General features: G+C 45.2%; 1 protein-coding gene across 2 annotated transcripts in view; it reads left to right on the top strand.

Moving 5' to 3' along the window:
• Positions 1–209: 209 nt before the first annotated feature.
• The window catches only part of TSPAN7 (tetraspanin 7), a 94,432-nt gene continuing 78,652 nt past the window's right edge, over positions 210–15,989 (top strand). The window contains exon 1 of one of the 2 annotated variants that reach the window (XM_035542272.2): positions 210–434. In XM_035542272.2, the coding sequence (XP_035398165.1) occupies positions 354–434 (81 nt within the window). In that variant the 5' untranslated portion in view covers positions 210–353. The remainder of the gene's footprint in view (positions 435–15,989) is intronic. The other variant, XM_035542273.2, reaches the window with a different exon arrangement.

The raw sequence follows: 15,989 nt of genomic DNA, 5'->3' as shown, positions 1-15,989 counted from the left end.
TCAGCCCAAGAGCTGCCAAGGCGAGAGGTGTCCGGGAGGAGACCTGGGGGAGCCCTGCTCCCTCAGGTTCTGCACCGAGCCCTTCATCTCCCGCAGGGAAGCGGCGCCGGGAGACATTTTCTCCCTCAGGGGCAACTCCGGGGCCGGGGCCGTGTCTCGCCGCTCTCCCCCTGGCGGCGGCCGCGGGTGTGGCTGCGGTCGGCAGGCGTTGCGGCGAGCAGCCGCACGGCGGGGCGAGCCGAGCGCTGAGCTCACCTCCCGCTCCCTCCGCCTCCCCGCCCGCCTCCTCCCTCCCTTCTCCCTCCCTCCCTCCCTCCCTCCCGCGCCCAGCCTGCAGCCGGGATCTCAGTATTATGGCATCGAGGAGAATGGAGACCAAACCCGTGATAACGTGTCTGAAAACCCTCCTCATCATCTACTCCTTCGTCTTCTGGGTGAGTGCGGCGCGGCCGCGCGGCCGCCGCCCTCCCGTGCTCCTTCCCTCCCTTCCTCCCTCCGTGCCGAGCCGAGCCCCCCCCCCGGCCGCCCCCACCTGCCCACCGCGCGGTGCCCCGGCCGCGTTTCCCCTCTTCTCGCCCCAGAGGAAAGTCGCCGGCCCCCGGCCCTACCCCGAGCCCCCCGTCGGTGTTTGCTGCCCCCCCCCCCGGTGCCCACCCAGCGTTTCGTAACCCGTTATGGGGCCCCCCGCAGCCCGCCCCGGTGACCCAGATGCATTAATGGGGCGGCGGGGGTCGTGCGGGCAGCCCCGGCGGTGGGGGATGCTGGCGGCGTCCCGGCCTGTTACTCAGCACGTCGCCGGCACAAAGCTGGGGATTAAAAAGAGCTTTTAATGGGAACGCGGCGGCGGCGAAGGGGAATGGCCCCGCTGTGTGCCATTAGGGACCGGCAGCTGCGCATCACCGAGGAGCGAATTCGTCGCTTGCCAGCAAGGCAGGCTGCTTATCTCTGAGCATTTTTTAATGGCTCGGTGCTGGGGAAAGTGGCAGTGAAACGGGGTAACTCGGTTCTTCGTCCTTCTGCTTAAAAATTTATTCCCAACAAAGCCTTGCTTGTGCATCGCCATAATACTTTATATCCTCTATGACTTGTCCGGTTTGACTCCATATGCTTTTGCAAACAAAAAACCCCCCAAACCAACCAAAAGTCATTCTGCTGAGCCATACTCACGGCAGGATCCTGCGCTGTAGACCCCCCTCTCCCCACACGCATTTAATACACCCACCCTTCTTTTTATAACACTTGTGGTAACCACGCAGTGCGATGACTGAAGTGGATAGGAAGCTGGGATCATCTGCTGGATTTTGGTGTTGACATCCTTGATGCCGGTCACAGGTAGGCAGGCTGCTAAGTTTATGTACATACCACAAGGTGAGGATTCACCCCTTCACGCGCTCTGATCCCGGCGGCTCTATGAGAAGCCCCTCTTCTTCCAGCAACGACTGAGCAGCTGCAGGAACTCCGGTGAATTCGCAGTGTCTTTACAAATGACGTCTCTTTAAAAGTGACTGCTGTTATCCATTACACCCCGACTAAACGGAGGGCTTAAATCGTCGTGCCCGTTGAGCCAGCACATTTCATGAAGGCTAATCTCATTAAAAAAGAGAGAACTGTACGGGGAGCCAAGCAGCTGGCTAAGGGCATTTGCGCTGCAGGCTGTGCTGATGCCAGGCCAGGTTGACAGCTGGGACTGCGCAGGGTAAATAACACAGCTGAGATCTGGTTTGGGCCACAGCAGTGAGCCTGTGCTGGTGGGATGCTCTAGTGCAAATCCCTTTCCTCTAAAGAGGCTGTCAGGCTCCCATGCATCCCAGTCTTCCCCAAGGGCATGGCCCACTAGTGGCTCTTCAGGCACTTAAAGCCTGATAGCTGTCAGTTTGTCTGTTTGTCTCCTTCCTCGACCCTGGAGAAGGAGGGGGAAAATGAACAGTTGGAGACAGAGACCTGCAAAAAAGAAGTGACTTTTTTTCCATCGTGCTCTGTGGTGTGTCTGTTTTCCCAGGGCACCAACCTAGGGGAACCTACACGGATCTCAGTGGGAGAAGACAACAAAAGGCTTGGTAAAGATCGAGAGTAATTGACAGCAGACCCCAAGTCTTTGTCATGGGTCCCCCCTTTCAGCATGGCAGAACAAAAACTAATCCACAGTTTTGGCCCCTTTTTGGGGTTTGAATCGACCCACTTAATATAAATTGGAGCAGGCTCCACCTATTGCCAGGAGTCCAGCAGAAACATGGTGTTCTCTGACTGTATCCTCTTTTTCTTTTTGCAAGTGAGTTTGGGAGCTGGGGGATGTGCAGCACTGTCTCAGTGCCCCTCAGTTATTTTCTGGGGGGCTCTTTTTATTCTCGCATGCTACTGGCTCCAGAGCCAGAGTAACTGAAACTTGGTCCCCATGAATTCTCAAAGCTGAAAATACGGGAAGGGTTCAACAAAAGGAGCTATGTTAAAATTTGATTTCTTGGATTTATCTAGATACTGGAAGCAAAACAAACCAGTGCTGCAAATGGCTGGTCTGTAGAATTTTTCACCGGACAGCTTCCCCATGTTTTTTGGGGAGGTTGTAAGCCAATTTCTGCAGGAGAAAGTCCCGCGTTGCTTAGCTGCGGTTCATATGGGTTTCGAGGAGCTCCCTGTTTTCTCTTGCTGGGGGATGGAGTCGCAGTATAACGCATGGAGGAGAGCGGTCCCGCGGCAGGGAGGTATGTGCGATGGGAGCCCTTTGGGTGTCTGGCCGGGTGGCTGTGGACTGTGGTGTAAGGGGACCAGGAGAGAAGGCTCCTCTTTGAATCCAGGGAGCTGCTTCGAAACGCCGGAAAGGAACTCTCTGCGTTGACACTGAGTATGAAAGAAGAAAATCTGTGTGCGCAGATTGTGCCTATCATGAGTGATAGTTTGTCAGGGTTAAATCTGAGCTGCGTTTTTCTATCAATGGGTGAGATGTATGTTGCTGAAGGCTTTTAGTGGAGGCATTAAATGAGGCTTCGCTGACTACATGGGAGCTGCAGGGTGGTAATGAAGAGACGCAGCTTATTCATGTTTCGTACCGCATAGCTTGTTCATTTCCAAATGGGTTTTATTTAACAGTGTTTGTTATTTTGATAGCCTTCTCTCCTCTCCCTCACCGTATTTCCCAACTTCTTTCTATAAACGTATCAACATGGTAGAAAAATTCCATAAACAGAGATAACAAGCTTTTTATGTCCTCGTATGTATTGTTATTCATAGTACACATTAAATGCCTAGGGTTACTGCTTTTGCTCCTTAGGGGACGTAGTAATAAAAATTCAACAGCCATTTTTTTCCTAATCAGAATGCTGTACCGAATGCATCTGGTTTGGAACCAGTAGATTAAAAAAGGCAGTAAAAACACTGCTTGGTTGTTAGCTTTTTTTTTTTTCCTTTTGGGTATCATAAATTGCTTGCATAGAAATCTGAGATATCACCTGCCTTATTTTTACGGGAAGATGAATTTTGAGTTAGAATTCAAAGTGTATTCTCTATATGGGAACAAAATTTTTAAACCTTTTATTTATCTAGTTCTTAAGTAGACTGATGTCTTAAAATGTATGTATTCTTAGTGTGACATCGTAAAGGCTTTGGAATATATTTTGTTATCAGATTAACAGCCTGCCTCAGAGTGTTTTGAGAAGGAGCTTTAGGCGTGCATCCACTGGTCCTTAAAGTCATACCTCTGCAGAAAATGGTTTTCCTCTTGTACACAAATCTTATTGTTGTCCCAAACAGACCCCGTAGCAAGGTGATTAGCTTCTGATTTTAGGTCCTGTGAGACACTTGGCACTCAAATGAGTGCTTTGTTCATACTGTTCTGCTGGTATGGGGGATTCTTGAGGTTAATTAACGCAATAAGAGCATGCAAATAGAGTTTCCATTCAGATATTTTGCAAGGCGGTTCACTGATTTGAAGAGCATCTTCAGACCAAGATCAATGTTTGAGATACTAAATTGGGTTCTTAGAACTTGTTTTGCCCTTTGAAATGCGATAAAATTGAGATTAAGGTATCTATTTGCAAAACAGCAGTTTGGTTTTCCAAGTTCTAATTGATTAGAAAATGGACCTTAGAGTCCTTGTACCTCCCCGTGGAGGTTAGCAGATCACAGGAGAGCCATGGACTGGAGTGTGGCAGGAGAGGCAAGTGTCCCTTGTTTGTGAGGCCACAGCCAGCGCTGTCATTTTACGATAGCTTGGAATTACTTGTTGTCATAGCATTAAACTTCCTGGTAGCCAGTTCCTCCAGCTGCCACAGGGATGCTACACCAGAAGATGGCCCTGTGAAGTAAAACACTCTCAGTCCCGTGAGGAGGGGTGCTCCCTGCTGTTACAGGGGCCTGGGGGATTCTATCTGGAAGAGCAGCCCCTGCATCTCCCTCTTCTCGCAGGCTTCCCAGAAAAGGAGGTCAGCAGCAGGGGGGTGGGAGCACCTTTGTCATTCCTTCCACATTCACCAGGGCTGGCAGCAGCCTGGGGCCATCTTCACCACTCCTTGTCAGCTTCTGGGGCTTCTCTGACACCGCTGCACTGACCCGATCCTCACACCGCAGTGGTTTGGAGGAGGTGGCATTCGCGTGTGGTTTTGAGAGCTCAAAGGCGTTTTGTGGGAAATGCCCAAGACAAAGATCAAGCATGATGGCCTGCTCTGTAATGCGAATTTATGGCTGAATTGCTGACCCATCTTCAAATACAGCAGTTCAGACTGTTCATTATAATACGGCATTAACTTTTTGTGTCCCTTTGAGTTACTAGTGGCATTAGTCATCTTTACTATGAATGTCCAGCTGGGTTATTAGAATTACCAGTTTTCTCCCCAGAACTTCTTTTCAGTGCTTCTGCATTGGTTTGTGCATGTATCCGGTCTTTTTAATCTCTCTCATCATGCTTATATTTTTTCTTTTATTTATTTTTTAATTGCTTGAAGAGTTATAAAGGAAATATTCTGGGAAATGTTTTAGCTTTCCCATGTAGTTTAGATTGTTGTGTGTTTTGGTGGTTCTGTTGACTGCAAAGCTGCTCTATTTTTGGAGAGAAATTTCATTTTTTGTACGTATTTATCTGAAGTCCAGGAAAATCACTCTTTCAAAAATGTACATTATCCGCAGGTTGATGGACTTGATGTGCGATGGACTTGTTTGGGCACAAACCTCATGCAGTTGCCTCCCTAATTTGGTTGTTTCCCATTCCATTCACATAATGGCATACATGAAAGATTAAAGATAAAGGTGTTTTCTTGTGAGCACAGCCTAAGGTGATTTCTGTTGGTTAAATAAATAACTAGATTAAAAAAAAAAAAAAAAGGACTAGATGGTGTTTAGAAACATAGCTCCAGAATCAGCTTTCTAGGTTCCCTGTTGGGGTACTCATCCACCTTGTTTTAGCTTTGGGGTTTGGGGTGGGATTTTTTTCTTTTAATGAAAACTGTTGCATAAAAGCCCCTTAATTGCAGTCCAACCTGAGAGCCATGCCAGCATGACAACTCTGTTAAGTGAGAGTAAATAGAAAAGAAAAAGTTGTGACTTAGGCTTGGACTCTGCAAGAAGTTGTGCGGCTGCATCAGGAGGGGTGCTTTGGTGGTCCCCCACCGGCCCCTGGTGATGCCTGGGTGGGAGGGCTTTGGGAGGAGGTTGCTGGGCCTCCAGACCTAATGTCCTTCTGCTTGGCAGAGAATTGCTTTTCCAAGTCTAGTTGATTTTATTTGGGAGCAGATCCTTTGGTAAATCCACGTAGTTTTTGCATTACTGATGCCTGTTCATGCTCTGAAAATGTATGTGTGGTGCAAATTAGTGTTATAGGAAAACCTAATTTAGGAGTGTAGTTGACTTTGCTGTTGGCTAAATGCTCCTTCTTCCCTTGCTGTCTGTGTAACTGATGCTGTCTTGATGAGCTACCTGCTACACCGTGATCCTGGTGTGTGTATCTGGACAGTCTCTAGTTTGGGGATGGTAACTGCTATGCATAACAGATCAGTTTGGACTGGTGAATAGGGATAGTGCTCGACTTGAAGTGTTTACATTATATTTCGGAAGATGTAGGGTGGATTCATAACCAAGCAGTGGCAGAAGTCCTTGCTCTTTTGCAGGTGACAGGGTAGGGGTGTTGTGGAGTACTGCTATCTGTGTAGCAAACACTTCTGCTGCTTACTGTTCGCTCCTGCTCTAAGCAAATGGCTGTATGGTCTAAATAGCTTCTATACAGATTCTAGGGAAGAGTACTCAGGAGGTTTTGTTGGTACTTTTTGGTCAAGAAAGCAATACAGTCCTTTCTTTTTGGATGCTGGTTCATGCCAGACTTGCTTGTCAAGGAAATGGAGGCAATTATCGTAGATAAACCTAGGGAATTTAAAATGGATCCAAGAATCTGATTTGATCTCTCATTATGTGACTATTTATCAATTCCCTGTGCTGTCAGGGAAGTAAATTAGATTACCTGGTACTGTTAGTTGTCTTCATCCCTGGATTTTTATCATCATTTCTTCTGTTGTTGCAACTGTCCTACAAATTTATGTGCAAATGAGTTAATAGATGAATATCTATAGAGGCTGTTTGTGCATGTAAGCTTGTAGAAACATCTCTTTCAGTCTTCCACGTGCTTTTAAGTCCAATGTGATTTGTTACAGAGATGCTAGCTTTACTGTAGTACTTACTGAATCTGTTCTTCATCCAATAAATCTGTGGGTGAAAATCTTGTTGACCTCAGTGCATTGAGAACCTCAAATGTTTAGAAGGATACTCCAGAGGAGACTGTAGGGAGCAGATGACAGGTACCATAAAGCCATTTTTATTTGCGTAGTGCCATTTCTTTAGGCTTATCATTATTAATTAGTATTTAATCATGTCTCAGAGAACAAATCCTTCATATCTGTGGAGCAGGCCTCTTTCCTATTTTAGCTCTCGTTCACCATGGTGGGCAGATGGCTTGCATGTTCTGCGGAGAGTGTCTTTATAGCAGTTCTGGGTTACGAGAGGGAAGCATTTAAATTTCTGGTGTACTAAAGGGCCTGTGAAGCACAGTACGAAGCATGGCATGCTTGTGTCTTGCTGGATTATCGTTATTTCATAGCTGAACTGCTTCTTTGAGCTCTGGGAGTAGGCCACAGGACTTTTAGGAGCTGCAATAAAAGAACCCAAGAGATGCTGTTAATACGCTGTTAATATTAATTTTGCCGTATTTTCCCTGTAACATTTTGCAAGATGTTTTCCAGATGTTCTTCCATATATATAGTTCTGGGGACAGTACTAAAATCCTTAAAAGGAGCGAGTGCCCCCCCTTCCCTCCCCTTCCCCACGTTCCCCATCTCCCTGCCTTGCCATGCGGAGCTCAGGCAGTCACCGCTCCTTTGACATAATGAGGTGCAGGACTTAATTTGCAAAAGTCTGTGGATCTTGGGAGCAGACCTAAGGTGAAATTTGGTGTGTGTGCATCGTGTAGCAGAGGAGGATGAGAGGGGAGGAGAGGGTGAAACCCTGTGAATATCACAAGAAGAGGAGCCCCTACGTTGCCCTAAAACTGGAAAGCGCAGAAGCTCCCCCGATAATCCCTTGGGCTTGAATGCCTTTGGATAGAAACAGGCAGCTCACGTCTGCTGATGCCAGAGGATTGAAGTTATAGGTGAAACTAACAAGTTCCTCAGGAACTTGTTCCTGACCAGATTATAAGTACCGCATCAGAGGAAATAGTACATGGAAGCAGAAAATTGTGCTAAATTCCTACAGCAAGGTATGTTTACAGCTAATCCCCAGTACACTAGAAATTACTCTTATTGCAAGGACCTAAATACATTCCCTGCAACTGAAGTTTCAGCTTGATTGTGCTGATTTAATCCTTTGGTAGCTTTTGAAGACGTTTATTATTTGGACAGAGTTTCCAATGGGTTGGTCTCTGGCAGGGACTTTGAGGTGTTTAGAAGAATCCTTTCAGTATTTTTGGCAATGGAATATGAAAAAAAAACCAGTCATCTTTGTCATTTTTTATAAAAATAAATTGGAGCTGTATCAAAACTTGAAATCTTTGATGGAGGTAGTCCTCTCAGAGATGGAACCTGTCTGTGAAAAAAAGACCTAAAACCCCTCAAAATCTTCAAAGAAACAAGAAGTTCCGGAATATTCCAGATAACGTTGACATTTGTCTTTGGACCTAAACTTTAAACTTAGGCCACTTTTATAGGATCACCATTTGTCACGAGTTGTGTTAAATCAGTCCAACGAGGCAGAACCAAGGCTTGCCCTTTTGATGATGTGTGGAGTTCCTTTGCTTCAAAGTCATGGCCGGGGCTTGGGGCCCGAACCAGAGAGGGAAGTCCATAGCAGCCATGGGGAGCCTGCGCCTGCAGGCCTCACACAGCCTGCAGCGACGTATGCCAGGGATTTTGTGCATGTTTGAAGGACAGTGTGAAAGGTCAGATGCTCTACTCTGACCCCACCAAAGAAAATAGGAAGGACATTATACATACTTCATGGAAACAGGTGTGGAGGAACTCCAAAAGCTACGTGTGATTGAGGATTAGTGCAAATTTCCAGTATGGTGAAAGTGGGGGGAAGTATCCCATGCTTTCTGTTTTGTTCCCTAATAGTGCCTTGAACCACCACTGCATCAGAAGACAAAACACCAGAAATCTGTCAGGAAAATTGCGGCTTCTATTAGGGTGAGATACAAGAGGTTAAGATACAAGAATAGGTTAAGATATAAGAGAGGACACTTTCCACGCAAATAGTGGCAGAAGAAAAGATGGGCACTCAATCCTTCTGTATGCTATTCACTTCAACAGTACTTAACATCTAAATGGCTCTAATTAGGCTTGGAATTATAACATAATTAAGTGCATGTCACTTCTGTTTCCCTTTGAAAACAAACAAGAAACCAAAATACCAGTAAGTTAGCCTCAGTATGTTGAAGTTCAGCCTGATTTCTGCTTCTCAATGACGTGGTCATTTTTGCTGTTGCAGCTGCTCTGTGCTACATGTGATAATTCCTGCTCTGTGGCGTGCATTGATTGCAGTGTGTGGTTACATTTACCTGTAAATTTTATGTCTGATAGGAACCCAGCAGCTGATATTACTGTCTGTTTAGAGGTGTTTTTTTACCTCCTCTCTGTTTACGATTAACTGATACTGTTTTTTAAGTCAGTTGATGCAGATACAGTTTGCAGTTGCTAGCTAATGTTGAGATCAGCTTCCACGTTGTCTGGGACTGAGCTTCTCTTTCTTGTATGCTTTAGGAAAAGTTGCTGAGTTAAACTATGCAGGCAAAATGACGTAAAGGCTTAAATTGATCTCCCTTATCCCAGAGCAGCTTACAGACCATCTATGCCTCACCTGCAGACTTCCAGTCACATGCAAGTGCAGTTTAAAGACTCTTGAGGAAGGAATCAGGATCCCAGGACGCTGGGGAGCTGGCTATCAGGAGTGGTTCGGTATTGTTTCATAGAGCATAGAGGAGCATAGAGGCCAAGCCCAAGTTTATTCCTTGCTCCCTGTTCTCATAAAGCAAGGAGTGATGCAGAGGGGTTGGATCAGGATGTACTGACAGAAGGTCACACCTTTCAAGAAGGAAAAAAATGTGGTTTGCAGGGGCGGCATTACTGAGTTATTTTTGTCCAGGTTGGTAAGATCAAGGCAGCGCACAGCCTCTCTAGGAGGCAGCAAGGCCTTACTGTGCTTGTTGGGCATGTGTGGCAGCTCTGCGGTGCTCTAGGAGTGTTTGGGCAACCTCTTGCTGGTAGGATGGTGTATGATGGTGCTTCTTTGCCTGCAGGCTTGTAGGTAAATACTTTCTTATGGGAAAATGTTCTTTTTCAAGTCTTTTCCCTTTGTTTCTGCTACTCCAAAGCAACGCTTTTGCTGTGCAGTGTGCATCCTTGGCTCTGCTGGCCAGGGCAGGCGTGTGAGATGGGATGAGATGGTCCCTTCCACAGCCCAGGGGTGAGCAAGCAGCCTTTGGACCTCAGCTGTACCACGGTGCTCGCCATCCTGAGGAGAGGCAAGCTGCAGGAGATGTGCCGGGCAAACGGAGTGTGGTCGTAAATGGAGTGTTGCATCCCACAATTATGTGTTGTTTTTTTCTCTGTTTTATTTTTTCAACTGAAACCAGCAACAAAAATAAAACCTCCCACTTCCATGAGTTTTGTGTTTTGTAGGCAACAGCTCCTTGCTTTCTTTCGTGAAATGTAGTTGTGCTTAAAATAGAAATGTCTGTGGGAGAGAGAGTTTTCAGCTGGTGAAATTGTCCAAAATGATATGGAAAAGTTGCCTCAGTTTCTGAGAGCTGGCATGATATACTTGCAGTACTTATGCAGAGAGACGTATGCTCTTGAGCTTAAAACACACTGGGTCCCTGTTGTACCGAAACCTGAGCATGTTGCTCCATAGCTATTTTTTAACAGAAGTATCAGATTTAAAGTATTCCCTCCCCCCTCAGTCATTGACCTCAGATTGCCAAGGGACCAGAAAGGATTCATCCCTGCACCCTGAAGGATATCCAGTATTAAAGTAAGGAGCTGGGCTGTTTCCTAGAACAGTGCAGTCCCAAAATGATCAAGAATGCAGCTGAGTTGCAACCACTGATTTGTTCTTTTAATTTCATGAAATGTTGGGCTTTGCTGTTTCATTCCTGGTGTTAGACCAAAATGACTTCCTATTTTTTTCCAGCATTGCTGAATGTATAAAATACATAATATGGCAGGCCTCTACATCTGAAGGATTTCAGGAAAAGTTTCAAAATTCTGTTCTGAATCTTTGCTCTTAGGCAAACATTCAAGCTGGTAATGACAGAAGAACCACCTCAATGATGAGAAACAGACAGTTAACCTTTTTTCTTGTAGCACAATTCCTCATCAGGCCAGTTGTACACCCAAACCAGAGTTTGGTTAGCAGTAACGTTTGCCTTCTGAAAGCATATTTGCTCTGTATCTGGTACTAGTGCTGTACTGTTAAGCAAAAGCATATGATGTGAAATGACATTTTAAGAATTAAATCAGCTGAGGTTGATGACTGTGTGGGTAGACAGAGGCTTGTCCATATGAAATGTATAAAATATCTTGCAAGGTCATCTTGCTCTGCTTAAAATCAGTGGGAACCATATATGAGCAGACTGTCCTAGGTGGTTAGCTGATTGTTTTTAAAACTCTCTCATGGTTAATATTCAGGTATGGAGAAACAGAATGTTCTTCTGACTTGGATACCACAGAGTTCCCATAACTCACTCCTGCTCCTTTTTATTTTGCCTCAAAATAAAGTGGGTAAATGTGATCTTAAACCTGCGGTGCCATTGGTACCTGCTCTGTTCCTAACTCAGACTATTTTGCCATATCTATGTAGTTTCTGAGGAACATAGAACTTCTCCGTCCTGCTGTCCATTGCTCGTGAGGATGACGTGGAAGTCACAAAGCCATGTAGAGAGAAGATAACATCACTCATTTAAAACAAAGGAGGCTCGTCAATTTAGTAGTTGTGGAATTAGCACACCAAAGTTTGAAGATATTTATCCATAACATAGTCAGTGGTTTCTCAGTTTGTTGGGGCTTGTGATACTAAGGTCCATCTGCCAAAGCCAACCTTGATTAGTAAATTGCAGCAGACAGCCTGTGGCTTGTCATGGCTTCCCTCAAGGGTCAATGGCAGAATTAGAGTTGGGATTGGGAGGTTTTTATTACTCATTCTTGTGCTGGATATCAAAGCAGGATAAACCTTTTTTTTTTTTTTTTTTCCCCTTTAACTGTCAAGATGGAAGACTTGTTACGTTCTACCTTAGGTCTCTAGGCTTGTTTTGTTTGCCCTTTGGTTTTGCAGCACAGCACCATTCTGCAGGAAGATTTGGGCTTCTCCAGGGTGGTGTTTCTACTGGAGCTTAGATGGACACCAAAGGAGGTAGAATTGTGTGTAAAATATTGCAACTTCAATAAAACCAAAGCCTAAACTGAAAAACACGAGAGCAAAATACTCAATCTGTAGATGTGTTGATGAGATAGTGTGCTGTGAGATCACGCATGAGTCAGCTGGTAGGTGAATAAATGCTGAGTATTATGACCAGAATCAGAGGGCATGGCAGAGTGCACGTTGTTTGGATTAAAATCAGAAAAAAAAAATGGAGCCTGGCTGCTCCTATTAGGTTAATAAGTTGTTTTTTTTTTTCTTGTCTGTTGTTGTGACAACATTGATGGTCATGCCTTATGTGTGTTTTTTTTTTTTTTTTTTTTTTTTTTTTTTTTACAATACTGTTGTTCTTAAGAGGCATTGGGTAATTACTTAGGGGAAAACTAAATCTTCAGATTTGTTTTCCACTGGTAGTATGTGAAAAATAACAGTTGTTATGCCCATTTTATTGAAGGAGACACTGATGCACGTCAAGCAAGATGTCTAAGGAACAGTTTGGCAGTCAAACTGGGCACCGTTTTGAATCAGTTATTTTAAGCCCCTGACTGTAATCATTATTAATAGTAGGGCTCACTTTGACGTCGTACTTCAATTGCAGGAATAGCAAGTTGAAATAAAAATTGAATTTTCCCTGCTGTTAAGGTAGTTTGTAGAGTACAGGGAGTATTTCTGAGAAGTCTAATGAATAGTGCTCGTAGAAAGAAATTATTGGATGGAGCGGTTGGCTGTATCTGAGCCATGAAATGGCAGGCTGCGATGCTTCTTTATTCTGAAGCTGCATACACGATGCACTGCAAACAGCACATCAGGTTGCTCGGTGTGTTGGGAGAGGGAGCAGAGCTGCCAGTGCATGGTGAGTGCCACCAGTTGCATGGGTGTCTGCAGCTGGGAACGATGCAGGCACCTCTCCTGCCCTCACGGATTGGGCAGGGTGGCTTCCTTCAGGGAAGTAAGTGCACATTTCTGTAAATGGATATCCGCCTCTAATTTGGAAGATGATTTGGCCGGTGAGTAAAGAGGATTTGTTGACACGCTCACCCCAAAGGAAGGAAACGGTGGGCTAACTTAGGAATGTCCTCATCCTCTTTGTGCTCAGTATCTGTGATCTCCGTGGTATGTACCAAGTGTGGCAAGCAGGATCGAGTTTAAACGTTGACCTCAGAACAGGCTAGTTTGCTTATTTTTACCTTCCTGTGGGCATCAATGGAGAAGGATTTTGCTAACATGGAGCTCTGTTTAAAGACCAGTACGCAGAATTTTGTGATTTGTGGATTTTGCCACAGATTTTCTCAGTGAGATTGCCAAGTGCTCCTAGGAATTGGACCGACTTCTTAACTAATTTGTCTCTAATTTACTTGTGAAATGGATGCTATGACAACTGTGAAGACTTCTTGGCAGTTTTCTTAGATGAATTTTAATCGGACGGCTACAACGTGCAGTCTGCTTGAGCATGGCAGCTCTCTGGAGTCTGCTCTTGTGCAGGAAAAATGCATTAGCACCTCCTTGGGCTCAGGCTGAGTTGTGCTGGTATAGACAGAGTCAGGTTCCCAAGCTGCCACTGAAAACTAGAATAGATTGTGAGGGGAAGGGTGTCGGATAAGTTATTGCTCAGAGGAAGCACTTAGCTTGGGGATTTCTTCAAGAAGAAGTGCGTTTGTGCTGAGAGCTGGCTCTGTAACCTGTACTATAGGTCTTTGCTTTCTCCCACACCCACAGTGAGGGCTGTCTGGAAGAAATTAATGCTCGGTGCCTTTGGTTCTATGTCAGAGGTAATTAAGGTTTTTAACTGTCCGCAGATTGAGGTGTATTCTGTTGTTTGGTGCTAGTGGGTGTCGGGGGGGCAGCTGATGGAAGGCACCAATCGTTCATCCTATTACTCATTTGAAGCTGAGTGGATTTGGGTGAATGGCAGGCTGTTTTTCTTCTGATGGCCCCTTCCTCCGCCACCGCAGCTTTATCCTAATGTCACTTGTAATGGCTATTGCTGGGTTGGATGGGCAGAGAGCAGAGCAGGATAGTTTAGAGCAGTCACTGTTCTGTTCTTATCTTATATGGGCTGGTGGACAAGGGTCCCTGTTCAGCAGGGACTCTGTATTTTGCAAATGGTCATTAATTCCTCTGGCATTCCTGGGTCTTACCATCTTAAAAAAGGGAATTGTTAGGTGTGCTCCAGCATGATTTCTGTTTCCCCCTTCTCCTTCTCCATGAGTGGTGTCAGATAGAGGCTGAGACTGGCCTATGGCTTAGTTCCTAGTGTCTTATCTTTTATCACCTTACTTGGCATGGTTTAAATTATACTTTCTAAGTGGGTAAATTACAAGCTGCTCTTACTGTAATTTAGGCAAGACTTCGTAAAGGCATTTTTGTTGGCGGTTTAAGTCATCCTTTTCACGTAAGTGGTACCAATCTAGTGTTTAGTAGGGCTGCCTGCTAAGTGGTAACAGATGGCCCATGCTAGCTAGGACAGGGAGGATCATGAGGGTGGGAGCCACTGTTGTCTACATATGTGTTTTGGATCTCAGCATGAGCGTTTCACAGGAGGGAATACAACTCCTCTGGAATCGGGGGAATCTGATCTTTGGTGTTCTTTATTCCAGCTCTTGGCATGTTCAAAAATTAATGTATGTGGTTCATGTAGGGCTGTATCAATAATATCGAAATTATATCCCTGCTTGGAAGAAATTGCTGTGCTTGCTGTTTTCCCCCTTTTTTGGCTTATCCTGTAATCAAATGTCCTGTGTGACAACGTAAGTATATAGAGCAGAGCAGTCAGTTCCATTATGTAATCTCACTTCCATTTGCGCCGTACCACATGATAGCCTAAAATGTAGTAACTGATGAAAAGCTGCAGGAGAAAAAAACAGAATTAGTCATAGATGTTTTGGACCAATTTTTTCCCCCCCAGCCTGGCTCGTGCACTAAAATGCTTAGATACCATAGTGGGCAAAGGGCGAAAGAGGAAAGGGGGATGTGTCAAAGAGTCGTTTCTTCTTAATGTGGGGCAGGCATCATCATCCATGCTCTGATGTGGTTTTCTTGTGCAGCATCTGTAATGGGGCAGGGGAAAAGAGCAGATGAAGAAAGCTGTGATCTTAAACACAGCCTGCTGAAGTAATCTTTGGGTCTGCTGAGGTCTCTGAGGCTTCCTTTGCCAAAACCACTAAATCTACAGCCTGCTTTGTGTACTGTATTATGTTGCTTGCTTGCAAAGGAGGGGTGTTAACAGGCAAAGGCTGAGAGATCCTGGATGTGGCCTTCTGATTGTGGTTTGGTAGATCAGGCCTTTCTGAGGGCTCTGACAGTATATTTCTTAATTGACACCTGTCTCCTCTTGACACTAAGAAACCAAATCTCTGTGAGGGAGGTGGCTGTCCTTTTTCACATGAGTAAATTTTTTCTGGAGGAGCATTCTCATGAAAATGCAGTTTAGAACGTGGCATTTTATTCTGTCCTCCCCCTGAATCAAAATCATTTTCCTCCCCTCTGGATGGGCAGAGGCTAAGCAGTCCTTGCTTCATGCAAGGTGACTAGAGCTTATGTCAACTATGGGATAATGTAATGTCCTGGCTTCTTTTCTCTACATTAGGGTGATAACCCTTAGTAGATAAAATACATCAAAAGTGTCCAGGCAGTGATGCTGAAGGTGGTCCTGTCAGGCTTAGACCTGTTCCTTGGGCAGCTGGGCAAGGGGAAGACACTTCACCTCAGCCTGGTCTGGAAGCATTTCTCTCTCTCAACTTAGGTTATGAAAACTGTACTTTCGTAGTGGCACATCACTAGGATGGCAGCAGTTTCTGTCTGTCTTTTGAACAGTAGGCAGGAAAGGTTGGCAATGTGTTAGAAGATCCACGAGGACTGTCTCTGAAGTCCTCTGGGAGAGAAGAGAAGACAAAGCCAGTCAGTGGAAAGTCCTCCTCTCCCCCCATACATACACTTGCTTGAGTCTAGGTTAAAGCCAAATTCTTTGTGGGTTCACTCAGACGTTTTTCTGGTTATTCAAGAAATAGGGAGACACAAGTGGTACATTTGGGACCTCTTGCCAAATTAGCACGAGACCTCTTATTTTGGAAACATCCTTCCCTCCATTTAAAGCATCTTTTACCTCATTT

This window comes from Cygnus atratus, chromosome 1 (assembly GCF_013377495.2).
Source record: "Cygnus atratus isolate AKBS03 ecotype Queensland, Australia chromosome 1, CAtr_DNAZoo_HiC_assembly, whole genome shotgun sequence".
Classification (NCBI taxonomy): domain Eukaryota; kingdom Metazoa; phylum Chordata; class Aves; order Anseriformes; family Anatidae; genus Cygnus; species Cygnus atratus.
Note: the sequence above shows the minus strand (reverse complement) of the source record. Positions and strands in the feature narration are given on the sequence as shown.